At 47.7% G+C, this 18,575-nt stretch overlaps 1 protein-coding gene across 1 annotated transcript; it reads right to left on the reverse strand.

The window, feature by feature from the left end:
* Positions 1-358: 358 nt before the first annotated feature.
* Positions 359-8,050, reverse strand: LOC141981951 (GTPase IMAP family member 8-like). The gene is made up of 3 exons (XM_074943566.1): positions 7,391-8,050; positions 6,640-6,679; positions 359-1,041 (listed from the first exon to the last, which is right to left on the reverse strand). Exons 1-3 carry the CDS (start codon positions 8,048-8,050, stop codon positions 359-361), a joined length of 1,383 nt encoding a protein of 460 aa, XP_074799667.1.
* Between the last annotated feature and the right edge of the window lie 10,525 nt (positions 8,051-18,575).

The raw sequence follows: 18,575 nt of genomic DNA on the forward strand, positions 1-18,575 counted from the left end.
GGCAGGTGGCATTATTGGCAGTGGGGTGGGTTCATGCATAGTGATTGAAGTAGGTTTTAGAGTCCAAAATGGGAAATCCAAAAGGTTCGTTATCACATGGCAGGTTGTGAAGGTTCTGGTCCCTGGCTCCCTGCTATTGGCTGATGATGGCTATAGTTGCTTCCAGGGGGATAAGCCTTTTCCACGTTGTACTGGAGGCTGCCACAATGGTACAGGCCCCTTCCTCCATAGACCAGTGGAAGGTGGGAGCTGCTGGGCCTCGGTCATCACTCTTACAGCCAGGGTCTCCTCAACATGTTGTGTAGTCTAGTAGTCATAGCCTCTTTCTTGGGTGTCTTTTGTTTTGCCATCTGCTCTCTCAGTTTTTCTTCAAACTTCCTGTACTTTTCTTCAGTTCCTCCATCCCCATATGCTCCACCTCAGAATACAGCTCATTGGTGTAGCATCTGCCTCCATTCTCCTCCACCATTCTCTCAGTTATTTCCATCAGCTCTTTAACCTGCTCATCCCTCTCTGCTCCAGTTGCTTTGTTGTTGAAAGCGCAGTATCGGTTCTTACACTCTTGAATCAGCTCCTTAAGATTTTTGTTATCTGAGTTTCTCACATAGTCCCTCAGTGAGTCACCCCCTAAATCTTCTTTCCGGGTGAACAGGACAATCGTGCTCCTCTTAGCTTTGACTCCAAAAATCTCCCATACTCGCTTCACTGCTTCCTTGTCTTCTTCAGTGTAATGGCCCAGCTGAGTCACCAGCACCAGAGCATGGGTGCCTGGGGCAGAGACCATGATACAACGACTGACCTCTTGATAGGTTTCTGTGTCACTGGCCTCTGGAGAAAATACATCAGGCATATCGATAACCACAACCTCCTTCCCGTTCCAGATCATGCTCCCTGTACTGCAAGCCTTGGTTACTGGCTTTGCCCCCAGTTTGGACTCAAACACTTTGTTGCCAAGGATGGTGTTTCCCGTTGCACTTTTCCCAGCTCCTTCCTTACCAACAAGGATGAATTTTAATTTGATGTGGCTGCTTTCTTGTGCACCTGTTGGGAAGAATTTTGACGGATTTACTATATTATTGCATGTATAATAAAGTAGAGATGGTGGGTTTAAGATTTCTCTTAATTAAAAAAATATTTATATAAACTTGCATTAAAACTACAGGCTGCCTGAGTTTCAAGATTTGGGTCTGGATTTGAAACGTCCCTGTGTTTGGATTCAGATCAGAATTCAGGTCCAGGTCACTGGAGCATCCAAGTGCTTTGGTACAAATGGATTTTAAGTCACATGAATCATAGAATCATAGAATATCAGGGTTGGAAGGGACCTCAGAAGGTCATCTAGTCCAACCCCCTGCTTGAAGCAGGACCATGTCCCAGTTAAATCATCCCAGCCAGGGCTTTGTCAAGCCTGACCTTAAAAACCTCTAAGGAAGGAGATTCTACCACCTCCCTAGGTAACGCATTCCAGTGTTTCACCACCCTCTTAGTGAAAAAGTTTTTCCTAATATCCAATCTAAACCTCCCCCCCTGCAACTTGAGACCATTACTCCTCGTTCTGTCATCTGCTACCATTGAGAACAGTCTAGAGCCATCCTCTTTGGAACCCCCTTTCAGGTAGTTGAAAGCAGCTATCAAATCCCCCCTCATTCTTCTCTTCTGTAGACTAAACAATCCCAGCTCCCTCAGCCTCTTCTCATAAGTCATGTGTTCTAGACCCCTAATCATTTTTGTTGCCCTTCGCTGGACTCTCTCCAATTTATCCACATCCTTCTTGTAGTGTGGGGCCCAAAACTGGACACAGTACTCCAGATGAGGCCTCACCAATGTCGAATAGAGGGGAACGATCACGTCCCTCGATCTGCTCGCTATGCCCCTACTTATACAGCCCAAAATGCCATTGGCCTTCTTGGCAACAAGGGCACACTGCTGACTCATATCCAGCTTCTTGTCCACTGTCACCCCTAGGTCCTTTTCCGCAGAACTGCTGCCTAGCCATTCGGTCCCTAGTCTGTAGCGGTGCATTGGATTCTTCTGTCCTAAGTGCAGGACCCTGCACTTATTCTTATTGAACCTCATGTGAAAGGTGCTGCTCTCACCACTATGGTGTCAGAGCTGAGCAGCCAGTTGGCATTTGACATCATCACAGAACCGTAACACAAAAAATATGACAGCCTCTTCGGAATACGAGAGCAGAAACAATGGAGGATGTGGTGTGTTAGCATTGATCTGCATGGACTGAGATTTCTGAGGACTTACAAAAGGAATCAAAGATTTCAGAGGAGCAGCCGTGTTAGTCTGTATTCGCAAAAAGAAAAGGAGTACTTGTGGCACCTTAATAAATTTGTTAGTTTCTAAGGTGCCACAAGTACTCCTTTTCTAAAAGGAATCAAAGGGGATTTAGTGTATCATTATTTCCATTAATAGTTGCGTGGGGTCACAGGTGTACATGGCCAGAAGAGGTAATCTATGGTAATCTAGTGTGAACTCCTGTATAATGCAAGGCAGAGAATTTCAGCCAGTTACCTTTGTATTGAGCCCAGTAACTTGGGTTTACCTAAAGCATGTTCCAGAAAGGCAACCAGTCTCGATCTGAAAATATCAAGAAACAAGGAATTCCCCACTTCCATTGGGAGCTTCTTCCAATGGTTAATTACACTCACTGTCGAAGGTGTGCCTCATTTCTCAACTGAATTTATCTGGCTTTAACTTTCAGCAATTGGTTCATGTTCTGCAAGATTAAAGTGTCCTTTGGCACACAATAATTTCTCCAAATGAATGTATTTATACCCTCGATACTAATTTTGATAAACTAAACAGATTGAGTCTTTAAATCTCTCACTGTAAGGCATTTTCTCCAGCCCTCAAATCCCTTTTGTAGCTCTTTGCTGCACCCTCACCCACTGTATAACATCCCTTTTCTCATGTGAACGCTAGAACTGGATGCATTTTTGATGAGGTTACAAGCTGAGTTGATAAAAGAAGCTGTATGATGTTTATCCTTAGGCTTCTCTAAGGCGTTGGACTTGGTATTGCATGACATTCTCATGAAAATACTAGAATTATACAACATCACAGCACATGTTAAATGGATTAAAATCTCGTTAATTGACGGATCTCAAAAAGGAGTTTTCAATGGTGAATCATCATCAGATGGGAGTGTTTCTGAGGGGTTTTGTGAGGACTGGGGGTAGGCCCAACATTATTTGATACTTGTATTCAATATCTGGCAGTAAATATAAAAGCACTGAGATAAAAATTGTGGATGACACAAAGATTGGTGGAGTCATAAAGAATGATGAGTACTGCAGAGCGATCTGTTGCACTAGGAAAGCTGGGCCTGTTCAGACAAAATCCATTATAATACAGCCAAATGCAACAAAGACTCTAGCAACAAGCACTCTAGGAACAATTGAGGGATGCAGTGACTCTGAAAAAGATTATGGGGTCACAGTGGCAACCAACTGAACACGAACTCCCAGTCCGACGCTGTGGCAAAAAGGGCTAATGTGATCCTTGGATGTATAAACAGGCATAAGGAGGTGATTTTATCCATGTTTATGGCATTTCTCAGACTGATCCTGGAATAGTGCGTCCAGTTCTGGTGTCACCTTTTTAAAAAAAAAGTTGAAAAATGTAGAGGGTACAAAGCATTACCAAAATGATTCAAGGGGTGGAGAAAATGGCAGATGTTAATGACTTAAAAACCTCTAAGGATGGAGATTCCACCGCCTCCCCAGGTAACCCATTCCAGTGCTTCACCACCCTCCTAGTGAAATAGTGTTTCCTAATATCCAACCTAGACCTCCCCAACTGCAACTTGAGACCATTGCTCCTCGTTCTGTCATTTGCCACCACTGAGAACAGCCGAGTTCCATCCTCTTTGGAACCCCCCTTCAGGTAGTTGAAAGCAGCTATCAAATCCCCCCTCACTCTTCTCTTCTGCAGACTAAACAATCCCAGTTCCCTCAGCCTCTCCTCATAAGCCATGTGCCCCAGCCCCCTAATCATTTTCGTTGCCCTCCATTGGACTCTCTCTAGTTGTCCCCATCCTTTCTGTAGTTGGGGGGGGTCCTCAAAACTGGACCAAATACTCAAGATGTGGCCTCACCAGTGGCAAATAGAGGAGAATAATCACTTCCATCGATCTGCTGGCAATATTCCTCCTAATGCAGCCCAATATGCTGTTATCCTTCTTGGCAACAAGGGCACACTGCTGACTCATATCCAGCTTCTCATCCACTGTAATCCCCAGGTCCTTTTCTGCAGAACTGCTGCACAGCCAGTCAGTCCCCAGTTTGTAGCGGTGCATGGGATTCTTCCTTCTTAAGTGCAGGACTCTGCACTTGTCTTTGTTGAACCTCATCAGATTTCTTTTGTCCCAATCCTCCAATTTGTCTAGGTCACTCTGGACTCTATCCCTACTCTCCAGCATATCTACCTCTCCCTCCAGCTTAGTGTCATCTGTGAACTTGCTGAAGGTTCAATCCATCCCCTCATCCAGATCATCAATTAAGATGTTGAAGAAAACCAGCCCCTGGGGCACTCCACTTGATACTGGCTGCCAACTTGACATCGAGCTGTTTATCACTACCCGCTGAGCGCCACAATCTAACCAGCTTTCTATCCACCTTGTGGTCGATTTATCGATTCCATACTTTTTTAACTTGCTGGCAAGAATATTGTGGGAGACTGTATCAAAAACTTTCCTAAAGGCAAGGTATATCACATCCACCGCTTTCCCGATATCCACAGAGCCAATTATCTCACCATAGAAGGCAGTCAGGATGGCCAGGCATGAGTTGGCCTTGATGAATCCATGTTGACTGTTCCTGTTCACCTTCCTTTCCTCCAAGTGCTTCAAAATGGATTCCTTGAGGACCTGCTCCATGATTTTGCTGGGGACTGAGGTGAGACTGACCGGTCTGTAGTTCCCTGGGTTCTCCTTCATCCCTTTTTAAAAGATGGGCACTATATTTGCCTTTTTCCAGTCATCCAGGACCTCTCCCAATTGCCACAATTTTTCAGAGATAATGGCCAGTGGCTCTGCAATCCCATCAGCTAATTCCCTGAGCACCTTCAAATGTATTAGATCTGGACCCATGGACTTGTGCATGTCCAGTTTTTCGAAATAGCCCTTAACCTGTTCTTTCACCACTGAGAGCTGCTCACCTCCTTCCCATACTGTGCTGCCCACAGTCTGGGAGCTGACCTTGTCTGTGAAGACCGAGGGAAAAAAAGCATTGAGTACTTCAGCTTTTTCCACATCTGTCACTAGGTTGCCTCCCCCATTCAGTAAGGGTCCCACACTTTCCCTGTCCTTCTTCTTGTTGCTAACATATCTGTAGAAACCCTTCTTGTTACCCCTCACATCCCTTGCTAACTGTAACTCCAATTGTGCTTTGGCCTTCCTGATTACACCCCTGCATGCTCGAGCAATATTTTTATACTCCTCCCTAGTCATCTGTCCAAGTTTCCACTTCTTGTAGCTTCCTTTTTAAGTTTAAGCTCACAGAAGATTTCTCTGTTAAGCCAAGCTGGTTGCCTGCCATATTTGTTATTCTTTCTGCACATCAGGATGGTTTGTTCCTGCACCCTCAATAAGGATTCTTTAAAATACAGGCAGCTCTCCTGGACTCCTTTCCCGCCTCATATTAGTCTCCGAAGGGATCCTGCCCATCAGTTCCCTGAGGGAGTCAAAGTATGCTTTGTTGAAATCCAGGGTCCGTATTCTGCTGCTCTCCTTTCTTCCTTTTGTCAGGATCCCGAACTTGACCATCTTATGGTCACTGCTGCCCAGGTTGCCACCCACTTCTACTTCCCCTACCAATTCTTCCCTATTTGTGAACAGTGGGTCAAGAGGAGCACGGCCCCTAGTTGGTTCCTCCAGCACTTGCACCAGGAAGTTGGCCCTAACACTCTCCAAAAACTTTGTGGATTTTCTGTGCACTGCTGTATTGTTTTCCCAGCAGATGTCAGGGTGATTCAAGTCCCCCATTAGAACCAGGGCATGTGATCTGGAAACTTCTGTTAGTTGTCGAAAGAAAGCCTTGTCTACCTTCTCCTGCTGGTCTGGTGGTCTGTAGCGGATACCTTTCACTTCCAGTGGAAGACTTATGAAGCTCACTGTGTTGAGCTTACCAATAGAAGATTGAGAGGTGACTTGAGTACAAGTGCCTTCATGCAGAGAAAACACCAGGTACTAAAGGGCTCTGTAATGTATCAAAGAGAAGCATAAAAAGTGCGAATGGCTGGAAGCTAAAGCCAGAGATACTGAAATTAGAAATAAGGCACAAATTTACCAGTCAGGATAATTAACCATTGGAACAAGCTACTAAGGGAAGTGGTGGATTCACCATCCCAGCTCTTAAAATATTCAGATCAAGATTCAATGTCTTTCTGGAAGAGATGCTTTAGTCAAACACAAGTTATTGATCTCATTACTGGAGTAACTGGATGGAATTCTTTTGTCTCTGCCATACAGGAGCACAGACTAGATGATCTAATGGGTCCTTCTGGGCTTAAAATCTGGGTCTATGAGGTCCTATTCCCACGCCTAAAACTACACCTGTGTGTAAGTCATTGAAGCATCGGTGCCTAAGTCAGTAGCGAGTGCGGAACAGATTTCTGAGTGTCACTTGCCTTCAGCAGTTTCTTCATTTTCTCTCCCTTTCCCCTTTAGCTGAAAGATTTGTAAAAATAAACAGTTATTTGCAAACATGTTATCAGAGCAAAGAAAAATCATGAATAAGGCTGCAAAAATTCTCCTTGCCATCTCTAAGATTCTTTTTAATGTATTTGTTCAGCAGTGATCAGCCTCTCACTCAAATTGTAATTTTCTGCAATAATTACATGCATCTTCTCTTGAATCATGGTCTTACTGTTCCTTAGAAATGGCTACCCATGAAAAGGTCTTCTGACATATCTGTCAGATCCCAAAACTTGAGACTGGATCAGGATCAGCAGAAACTGCAAAAAATAATGAACAACAAGGGAGATGATCCAGGAAAAGAACAGAGTAAATGGCTTAGAGAAGGTAGGCCAGGCACTTACAGTTATACTAATAATTAAAACATAATCCAATTATTAATAATTAATTAATCCTTAATAAATACCTTGCTCTCATATAGCCTTTTTCATTAGTAGATTTCAAATCACGTTCTAAAGGTGATCAGTGTCATAATTACAGTCCTGGGATTTCAATCTGCTGAACGGCTGAGTGCCTTTGGCAAGGTGCCAGATCCCTCAGTACTCAGCCCCTCTCAAGTCCAGATTCCCCTAAATACCGCAGAACTTCGTTTAGGTCCCATTTGCACAGGAGTAAGTATACTTAAATATGCAAACACAGAGCTAATCTCATTACCATCATTGCTTCCTTCTTCCCTTGTTTTACCTTTTCCTTGTAGTACTTCTGTATTTCTTTCAGCAGCTTTTCTTCCTGTTCTGCCTCTCTGGCTTTTTGAGCTTCTGACAGCGTTTCTAAAGCTCGATATACAGTCTCGCCTAGTTGTAGATGTATTTCCTTTATTTCCTCTGGCCTTGACTTTAAGCCTTCCTTTATATTTTTATATTCCTCCTTGAAGTGATGTATCATATCTTTTACCTTTTCTTCCTCTTGTTCTCTGTATTTTTTCTCAAGTGCCCTCTCCTGTTGTTCAGTCTTCTCTTTGGCATATTTGTACATCTCATTGCTGTAAGATCGGCCTCCATTCCCCTGCACCATTTCCTCAATCACTTTCCTCAGTTCATTAATCTGCTCATCCCTTTCTGTGCCAGTTACTTTATTGTTCAAAGCGCAGCATCGGTTCCCACAAACATTAATCAACTTCTGAAGATCTTGGTTATCCAAGTCGCTTATATAATCATTCAGTGAGTCACCTTCTAAGTCTTCTTTCCGGGTGAATAAGACAACCGTGTACCTCATCGCTTCAGCCCCAAAAATCTCTCGTATTCGCCTGACTGCTGCCTTATCGTCTTCAGTGTAACAGCCCAGCTGTGTAACCAGCACCAGAGCATGGGGGCCTGGGCAGGAGAGCATGATACAGCGAGCCATCTCACAGGCAGATTCTTCAACAGGGGTCTTTGTATCAAAAATATCAGGAGTATCGATAACCACAACCTCCCTCCCATCCCATGTTACCCTCCCTTTAGCACAAGTCTCAGTTACTGACTTTACACTGAGCTTGGACTCAAACTTTCTCTCGCCAAGGATGGTGTTTCCTGTCGCACTTTTCCCAGCTCCACTTTTACCAACGAGGACAATTCTCAGTTCACGTCCTCCAGGGTCTTGACCATCAGCATGAGACTCTGTGGGAAACAAATGAGATTCAGAACATCATTGCACAGGTAATAAGGTAGCGACGGACAGACTGGAGCTGTGAGGATAACTGTTAATGGATACTTCAGCTCAACTCTCTTGCCTCTGTTTTCTGTCAGTGAATTGTGTGCAAACAGACTGATTTTCTTTCATTTTTATTCAGAATTCGCTGAATAATAATTCCTCCGGATAATGTTTTATCTGTAGTTTCCTCTTGTTGTACAAGTACCTCATTGCAACAATTCAATATTCAAAATTTCACCTTCACAGAACACACGAGTAACGTGGTATCGTTACCCCTTTTAGCCTGAGCCATGAGCCAATATGTGAGGCCATGCGGGTCCTTTCTGGTTGGAGGAGAAACTGCTAAGATTGTGGAACTGGATCCCCCACTTAAACATCTCCCCACATGACCTTACATCACAGAGTCTTTGTCAGAGGCTGTCCTCACATTTGCTCTAGCAAAGTTATGAACTCTTTCTATTCTGGATCGTAGGTGTAGGGTTTCTACATCGTCCAGATGGCTCAAATCCCTCTGTTCCTCTTCAGGGACTCCATTCTAGAGGTTTGCTGGGGTGCTGAGCTCCTGCCCAAACATGAGGAGTTCTGGGGTACGCTTCGAACTCTCATAGCCTGCTGTTCTATCAGCCATCACAAGGAATGGGACATGCTGGTCCCCATCCATTTGGTGTGTTGTTCAACAGTAGCCAGCTGAGCCCCCAGAATCCTATTGAACCTTCCCCCCCCCCCCCAACAGACTGTGTGTGTGCTGGGGTGGGGTGAGGTGGGGATCCTTAGACTCTCACAAACCTGCTGAAACACTTTGGAGTCACAGTTTCTCCTTTGATCCATGCAGTGGCGGATTAGCCAATGGGCCCCTGGGCCCCGTCCAATTAGGGGGCCCGGAAAAATGGGCACCCCACCCCCAGCAGACAAGCGCTGGGGCAGGTCAGGGGAAGTCTTCGCGCCCTGCCCCTACTCCCTGGAAGCAGTGCCGGACGGAGTGGGGGAAGCCCATGTGCCCCAACCCCGCTCTGCTCCCTGGCAGGAGCGCTGGGCAGGCAGGGTGGGGCAGGGAAGCCCCCACTCCCTGACTCCGCTATGCTCCCAGGCATCAGCACCAGGCGGGGCATGGCAGTGGAAGCCCCCGCACCCAGACCCCACTACACTCCCCGGCAGCAGCGCTGGGAAGCAGGGGAAGCCCCAGCACTGGGACCCCGGCTCCAGCCATAAGACCGGAGGAGCTCTAGCTCCCTGTTTTTGCCTCAGGGCTGGGGAAGCTGTCACTCTCTGCTGCGGCCCCAGGGAGCAAACGGGGGGCTGCAGTGTGGGGGCGCAGAATGGGGCAGGACCATGGGTAGAACAAGGGCGGGGCCGTAGGGGAAGGGAGAGAACGGTGTGAGGCCCTGGGCAGGGCCACAGGCGGAAGGGAAGGAATCAGGGTGGGACTTCGGGCAGAAGTTGTGGGGAGGGGGCCCCCCACTTACTCTGGCCAAGGGCCCCATGGAACCTTAATCTGCCTCTAGTTTCCTGTGCAACTCACTTGGGACCCCAGATCTGGTGAAGAATTCATTCACTAGAACCCCTGCTACTGTCACAGCAGGTCTGGACTGCATATCAGATAAGGCTTAGGCCATTTTGTGAAGTATCCGTCGCTACCAGCAAATACTGATTGCCAGCGTCTGTGTCAGGCAGAGGCCCCAGCACACGGACAGCAATGCACTCCCTTGGTGCTCGAGATACTGCTGCAAAGGGCCCTCCCTGTGTTAGGGGCGGCTGCTGTAAGACTTGCGGACTGATAGACCCACCCCATTTGTGAGCCTAATGATGAGAAATTGGGGTGGCCAACCTGAGCCTGAGGAGGAGCCAGAATTTACCAATGTACATTGCCAAAGAGCCACAGTAATATGCCAGCAGCCCCCTCCCCGCCATCACCTCCCACACACCAGCAGCCCCGCGGATCAGCTCCTCCCCCTCCCTCCTGATCAGCTGTTTCATAGCGTGCGGGAGGCTCTGGGAGGGAAGGGGGGAGCAGCGAGGGCACGGCAGGCTCAAGGGAGGGGGCGGGAAGGGGTGGAGTGGGGGCAGGCCTGTGGCAGATGATCATGAGGAAAAGTTATGAAAAAGGGAGACAGAAAGACAAATTAGCCCAAACAAAAAGGTCTCCTGCTAGGGATTCATAGATTCCAAGGCCAGAAGGGGCCATTGTGATCGATTAATCTGATCCCCTTCTGACAGGTAGAGGGCTGGGCTTACCCGTGGTGTCGCCTAGTGGTTAGGTCACTGGGCCTCCACTCCCCACACACCTCATCCTCAACAACAACTCTTGCCGGCATACTCTCTCGTTGGGTCACCAATTCATGCCCCTTTCTGGAGTTACAGAGTTCAAAGAAATATACAGAGTCCCAAGGCCCTACCTGTGGTGAGGATGTAAGTCCACCTCCTGACCCCTATAGGTGGCTCACCCTTGCCTCGGGGCTTTGAATGTCTCTACTCTCTCCTTACTTCTGAGAGGGCTGCTGCCGAGGGCATAAACCTCCCTTCTATGCAACAAGAGCCTGGGCCCTCTCTCTCCAGTGGGCTCCGACCAGGGCCCTATGAGAGGTAACAATATCAAGCACCCTGGAGCACTTCCTACCATTCACCTCCCCCAAAAGACTCAAAGTTCAACATAAGAGAGGAGAAATCCAGCTGGGCTCAGCTGGTAGCCTCTTCCTGAGAGCGAAGGCTTCTGCAGTTCCCTCATTTGGAAGCTCTCAGGATAGGTCTGTCCACTTCTGAGCTGTCTGGCTCCCTTTTAAGCTCCTCCTCCAGCAGGAGCAGGCTGTACAGGTGGCGGGGGCAGAGACACCTGGGCCCAGAACTTCTCCTTAACTCCTTCAGTTCCAGTGTGGAACTATATACCCCATCACACACTGTATAACACAGGCCATAGAATCCTCCCAAAATGATTCCGAGAGCAGATCTTTTAGAAAAACATCCAGCCTTGATTTAAAAATTACCAGTGATGGAGAATCCACTGTAACCCTTGGTAAATTGTTCCAATGGTTAATTACGCTCACCATTAAAAACTTATGCCTTATTTCCAGTCTGAATATGTCAAGCTTCAACTTCCAGCCATTGGATTGTGTTAGACCTTTCTCTGCTAGACTGAAGAGCCCATAATTCAATATTGGTTCCCCATGTAGGTATTTATAGACTGTAATCAAGTCACCCATTAACCTTCTCTTTGTTAAGCTAAATAGACAGAGCTCCGTGAGCTTATCACTATAAAGGCATGTTCTCTAATCCTTTAATGATTCTCATGGCTCTTCTCTGAACCCTTTTCCATTTATCAACATATGGGCATCAGAACTGGACACAGTATTTTAGCAGTGATTGCACCAGAGCCAAATCCACAGGTAAAATAACCTCTCTGCTCCTACTCAAGATTCCCCTGTTTATGTATCCTAGGTTCTAATTAGGAAATTTGGCCATAGTGTCACACTGAGAATCAATCATGTTCAACTGATTATCCACCAGGACCCACAAATCTTTTTCCAAGAGAACACTGTTTCCAAGGATAGAGTCTCCCATCCTGTAAGTATAGCTTACCTTCTTTGTTCCTAGAGGTATACATTTGTGTGACAGGGTGCTGGCTAGGAAACCCTGAGCCAGCCTTCTGTCACGCCAGCTCCAGCCAGGAAAGGGGAATTGGAGCTGCCTGAGGAAGCCCAGCCCTAAGTGGCAAATAGAGAACAGCTGTCGGCCTCGTTAGCCACAGCTACATAAAGGCTTGCAGGAAGGAAGCCAAGGGGGAGGAAAGGGAGTTGCAGGCCACTCGCTCCATGGCTGCAGAAGCTAGCAGTCCCTGAGGCTATGAGTCTGATGCTGTTGGTAGCTACAAGTTGGTGGGAAGTTGTACTGTAAATAAATAGCACAGGTGATTTCACCACAGCAGAGGTCTCTGGCTGGTTTGTGGGTGCAGAAGTGGCAGAATACAAAGGGGCCTCCCTGTGGCCTGTTACATGTGGGGCCTTGTCCAGGATCCTGAGCCAATGGATGTGGTTGGTGGCCTGGAGATGGAGGGAACCGTGCAGTGGCTCATCAAATAGCAGGAGCAGATGCACAAGGCCCTGCAAGGCTTCCAGCAGTCCCCCAGGCAGAGTCAGGCCTTGCTAACCTGGCAGGCAGAACAACTAAAAAGCCTACAGGACTTTATAAGAGAGCAGGCCAGTGTAAAGAAGCATCTCCCAATGAATGGTGAGTCATATCATAGAATCATAGAATCATAGAATATCAGGGTTGGAAGGGACCCCAGAAGGTCATCTAGTCCAACCCCCTGCTCGAAGCAGGACCAATTCCCAGTTAAATCATCCCAGCCAGGGCTTTGTCAAGCCTGACCTTAAAAACCTCTAAGGAAGGAGATTCTACCACCTCCCTAGGTAACGCATTCCAGTGTTTCACCACCCTCTTAGTGAAAAAGTTTTTCCTAATATCCAATCTAAACCTCCCCCATTGCAACTTGAGACCATTACTCCTCGTTCTGTCATCTGCTACCATTGAGAACAGTCTAGAGCCATCCTCTTTGGAACCCCCTTTCAGGTAGCTGAAAGCAGCTATCAAATCCCCCCTCATTCTTCTCTTCTGCAGACTAAACAATCCCAGCTCCCTCAGCCTCTCCTCATAAGTCATGTGCTCTAGACCCCCAATCATTTTTGTTGCCCTTCGCTGGACTCTCTCCAATTTATCCACATCCTTCTTGTAGTGTGGGGCCCAAAACTGGACACAGTACTCCAGATGAGGCCTCACCAGTGTCGAATAGAGGGGAACGATCACATCCCTCGATCTGCTGGCTATGCCCCTACTTATACATCCCAAAATGCCATTGGCCTTCTTGGCAACAAGGGCACACTGTTGACTCATATCCAGCTTCTCGTCCACTGTCACCCCTAGGTCCTTTTCCGCAGAACTGCTGCCTAGCCATTCGGTCCCTAGTCTGTAGCGGTGCATTGGATTCTTCCATCCTAAGTGCAGGACCCTGCACTTATCCTTATTGAACCTCATCAGATTTCTTTTGGCCCAATCCTCCAATTTGTCTAGGTCCTTCTGTATCCTATCCCTCCCCTCCAGCGTATCTACCACTCCTCCCAGTTTAGTATCATCTGCAAATTTGCTGAGAGTGCAATCCACACCATCCTCCAGATCATTTATGAAGATATTGAACAAAACCGGCCCCAGGACCGACCCCTGGGGCACTCCACTTGACACCGGATGCCAACTAGACATGGAGCCATTTATCACTACCCGTTGAGCCCGACAATCTAGCCAGCTTTCTACCCACCTTATAGTGCATTCATCCAGCCCATACTTCTTTAACTTGCTGACAAGAATACTGTGGGAGACCGTGTCAAAAGCTTTGCTAAAGTCAAGAAACAATACATCCACTGCTTTCCCTTCATCCACAGAACCAGTAATCTCATCATAAAAGGCGATTAGATTAGTCAGGCATGACCTTCCCTTGGTGAATCCATGCTGACTGTTCCTGATCACTTTCCTCTCATGTAAGTGCTTCAGGATTGATTCTTTGAGGACCTGCTCCATGATTTTTCCAGGGACTGAGGTGAGGCTGACCGGCCTGTAGTTCCCAGGATCCTCCTTCTTCCCTTTTTTAAAGATTGGCACTACATTAGCCTTTTTCCAGTCATCCGGGACTTCCCCCTTTCGCCACGAGTTTTCAAAGATAATGGCCAAGGGCTCTGCAATCACAGCCGCCAATTCCTTCAGCACTCTCGGATGTAACTCGTCCAGCCCCATGGACTTGTGCACGTCCAGCTTTTCTAAATAGTCCCTAACCACCTCTATCTCCACAGAGGGCTGGCCATCTCTTCCCCATTCTGTGATGCCCAGCGCAGCAGTCTGGGAGCTGACCTTGTTAGTGAAAACAGAGGCAAAAAAAGCATTGAGTACATTAGCTTTTTCCACATCCTCTGTCACTAGGTTGCCTCCCTCATTCAGTAAGGGGCCCACACTTTCCTTGGCTTTCTTCTTGTTGCCAACATACCTGAAGAAACCCTTCTTGTTACTCTTGACATCTCTTGCTAGCTGCAGCTCCAGGTGCGATTTGGCCCTCCTTATATCTTTCCTACATGCCCGAGCAATATTTTTATACTCTTCCCTGGTCATATGTCCAACCTTCCACTTCTTGTAAGCTTCTTTTTTATGTTTAAGATCCGCTAGGATTTCACCATTAAGCCAAGCTGGTCGCTTGCCATGTTTACTATTCTTTCGACTCATCGGGATGGTTTGTCCCTGTAACCTCAACAGGGATTCCTTGAAATACAGCCAGCTCTCCTGGACTCCCTTCCCCTTCATGATAGTCCCCCAGGGGATCCTACCCATCCGTTCCCTGAGGGAGTCGAAGTCTGCTTTCCTGAAGTCCAGGGTCCGTATCCTGCTGCTTACCTTTCTTCCCTGCGTCAGGATCCTGAACTCAACCAACTCATGGTCACTGCCTCCCAGATTCCCATCCACTTTTGCTTCCCCCACTAATTCTACCCGGTTTGTGAGCAGCAGGTCAAGAAAAGCGCCCCCCCTAGTTGGCTCCCCTAGCACTTGCGCCAGAAAATTGTCCCCTACGCTTTCCAAAAACTTCCTGGATTGTCTATGCACCGCTGTATTGCTCTCCCAGCAGATATCAGGAAAATTAAAGTCACCCATGAGAATCAGGGCATGCGATCTAGTAGCTTCCGTGAGTTGCCGGAAGAAAGCCTCATCCACCTCATCCCCCTGGTCCGGTGGTCTATAGCAGACTCCCACCACTACATCACTCTTGTTGCACACACTTCTAAACTTAATCCAGAGACACTCAGGTTTTTCCACAGTTTCGTACCGGAGCTCTGAGCAGTCATACTGCTCCCTTACATACAGTGCTACTCCCCCACCTTTTCTGCCCTGCCTGTCCTTCCTGAACAGTTTATAACCATCCATGACTGTACTCCAGTCATGTGAGTTATCCCACCAAGTCTCTGTTATTCCAATCACGTCATAGTTCCTTGACATCACCAGGACCTCCAGTTCTCCCTGCTTGTTTCCAAGGCTTTGTGCATTTGTATATAAGCACTTGAGATAACCTGTTGATCGCCCCTCATTCCCAGTATGAGGCAGGAGCCCTCCCCTCACAGACATTCCTGCCTGTGCTTCCTCCCGGTATCCCGCTTTCCCACTTACCTCAGGGCTTTGGTCTCCTTCCCCCGGTGAACCTAGTTTAAAGCCCTCCTCACTAGGTTAGCCAGCCTGCTGGCAAAGATGCTCTTCCCTCTCTTCGTAAGATGGAGCCCGTCTCTGCCCAGCACTCCTCCTTCATGGAACACCATCCCATGGTCAAAGAATCCAAAGCCTTCTCTCCGACACCACCTGCGTAGCCATTCGTTGACTTCCACGATTCGACGGTCCCTACCCAGGCCTTTTCCTTCCACGGGGAGGATGGACGAGAAGACCACTTGCGCCTCCAACTCCTTTATCCTTCTTCCCAGAGCCACGTAGTCCGCAGTGATCCGCTCAAGGTCATTCTTGGCAGTATCATTGGTGCCCACGTGGAGAAGCAGGAAGGGGTAGCGATCCGAGGGCTTGATGAGTCTCGGCAGTCTCTCCGTCACATCACGAATCTTAGCCCCTGGCAAGCAGCAGACTTCTCGGTTTTCCCGGTCAGGGCGGCAGATAGATGACTCAGTCCCCCGGAGGAGAGAGTCCCCGACCACCACCACCCGCCTTCTCCTCTTGGGAGTGGTGGTCGTGGAACCCCCAACCTCAGGACATCGCATCTCATGCCTTCCAACCAGCGGAGTCTCCTTCTGCTTTCTCCCCCCAGACATATCATCTGGTCCACTCTCCGCAATGGTACCTGTGGAGAGAACATGAAAGCGGTTGGTTACCTGTGTCTGTGTTACTGGAACCCGGACATTCCGCTTACCTCTTCTGGAGGTCACATGTTGCCAAGCTTCCTCACTGGCCTCTTGGCTCCTCTGTGCCACCTGCTCTATATCTTTAGAGCTTTGTGCCCCTAGAAGCCTATCCTGTGTTTTGTCCAGAAAATCCTCAGTTTCTCGTATGCAACGCAGGGTCGTTATCTGTTGTTCCAGACCTTCAATCTTCTCTTCCAATATGGAGACCAGCTTGCACTTTGTACAGACAAAGCCGCTTCTGTCCTGTGGAAGAAAGACAAACATGGCACATCCAGTGCAGGTCACAACAGCTGAACCCCCCCCTTCCATATCACCTACCTACTATGAGCGTCCTCAGAGACGTTTGCAAGATGTAAGAGTCCTGTGGTAGGGGATGGCATTTGGCTGCTGGGCTTGGGACTCTGTAAAATGGGCCCTGCAGTTGACCCGGATGCCTACCTTGGTATGTTTGAGTGGGTAGCCATGGGCCCTGGATGGGATAGGGCATCCTGGGCCCCATAGCTGGCTCCCTACCTAGCAGGAGAAGCTCAAGCAGCCTATATGGCCTTGAGTGGGGAGCAGACCTGGCATTATGAGACAGTGAGGGCAGCCATCCTAGACCGGGTGGGCCTGTTGGCAGAGGAAATACAGCCAAAAATTCCCATCGGCCCAATGGACAGGGGCTATGCAGCCTGGTGCATTCTCCCAGAGACTGAGGGACTGGGCTACCCACAGGCTAAGGCACAAGATGTAAACAGTGCGGGTGATAATGGATGCCCTAGTCCTCGAACAATTCCTACAGGGCCTCCCTGAGAAGCCTTCTGGGGGGTTTCCCCCCCACACCAAAGATAGTACTTTGTCCTATCTCGAGAGTACAAATCTAACCTCTCCCCTCTGGGCCATTGTGGGTTACAAATGATGTTATAACTATCCAGTCTTAGCCAAAGTTCTCTGGCCAATTCCACTCCCAGGTGGTTGATTTCCTTAGTGTTCTGTGACTCTTTGATTTTCTTCTTTAAATGATTTTTCAGCTCCGTAAGTCCTCGCTGCAGCTCATCTCCCTTACCAAGTACCAAGCAGGACAGGGCCTTCCTGGTCTTCCAGTTTTTGTGGGAAACTTTCTTATTCATGACAGTCAGGTTGCAGGTCACCTCATCAATTCGCCTTGGCAACCCAGAGGTAGTTGTGTAATGAGGATTCAAGTTCTTCCCGGAACGCTTTGTAACTGCTTTCCCAACCAAGATTCTCTCCATCCTTTCTGGGAAGCTTCAAGATGTTGCTCTATTTTTCTGTGAAGTCTGGCACATTTGTTTTTGGTCTTGTTTTAATTTATTTTATTAAGCCTACAGCTCTCCAGCTTTAGGTCTTTAAGTTTTATTTTAATTCCTTTTGCAAAGCTCTTGTTTTAAGTTACTTTGGACATCTGTAACTTTTGTCAGCACGTCTCTTATTTGTTCCATCTTGATTCAACAGGAATACCAGCTCACAATTTCTCTCCTTGAAAACTGGCTCCCACTCATGACATCAATGTTATTCCTTTTTAGCCCAAGCTATAGCTTGAGACCCAGATCTTTGGAGTCCTTCTCCTCTCTGGAGCCTCCAAAGTAATAGGGGTTACATTAGCCTGGAAAAAGGCTAATGTAGTGCCCATCTTTAAAAAAGGGAAGGAGGAGGATCCTGGGAACTACAGGCCAGTCAGCCTCACCTCAGTCCCCGGAAAAATCATGGAGCAGGTCCTCAAGGAATCAATCCTGAAGCACTTACATGAGAGGAAAGTGATCAGGAACAGTCAGCATGGATTCACCAAGGGTAGGTCATGCCTGACTAATCTAATCGCCTTCTATGATGAGATTACTGATTCTGTGGATGAAGGGAAAGCAGTGGATGTATTGTTTCTTGACTTTAGCAAAGCTTTTGACACTGTCTCCCACAGTATTCTTGTCAGCAAGTTAAAGAAGTATGGGCTGGATGAATGCACTATAAGGTGGGTAGAAAGTTGGCTAGATTGTCGGGCTCAACGGGTAGTGATCAATGGCTCCATGTCTAGTTGGAAGCCGGTGTCAAGTGGAGTGCCCCAGGGGTCGGTCCTGGGGCCGGTTTTGTTCAATATCTTCATAAATGATCTGGAGGATGGTGTGGATTGCACTCTCAGCAAATTTGCGGATGATACTAAACTGGGAGGAGTGGTAGATACGCTGGAGGGCAGGGATAGGATACAGAGGGACCTAGACAAATTGGAGGATTGGGCCAAAAGAAACCTGATGCGGTTCAATAAGGATAAGTGCAGGGTCCTGCACTTGGGACAGAAGAACCCAATGCACAGCTACAGACTAGGGACC

The sequence above is a fragment of the Natator depressus genome, chromosome 2 (assembly GCF_965152275.1).
Source record: "Natator depressus isolate rNatDep1 chromosome 2, rNatDep2.hap1, whole genome shotgun sequence".
Lineage (NCBI taxonomy): Eukaryota > Metazoa > Chordata > Testudines > Cheloniidae > Natator > Natator depressus.

What these genes read in the sequence shown, in the direction of transcription:
- LOC141981951 (XM_074943566.1), bottom strand. Translation starts at nt 8,050, where the DNA reads ATGGCTCGCTGTATCATGCTCTCCTGCCCAGGCCCCCATGCTCTGGTG. An exon ending in AGAAGTACTACAAGGAAAAG is followed by an intron (nt 6,680 to 7,390) that starts GTAAAACAAGGG and finishes CAAATCTTTCAG; the next exon opens with CTAAAGGGGAAAGGGAGAGA. An exon ending in AAATGAAGAAACTGCTGAAG is followed by an intron (nt 1,042 to 6,639) that starts GCAAGTGACACT and finishes TCTTCCCAACAG; the next exon opens with GTGCACAAGAAAGCAGCCAC.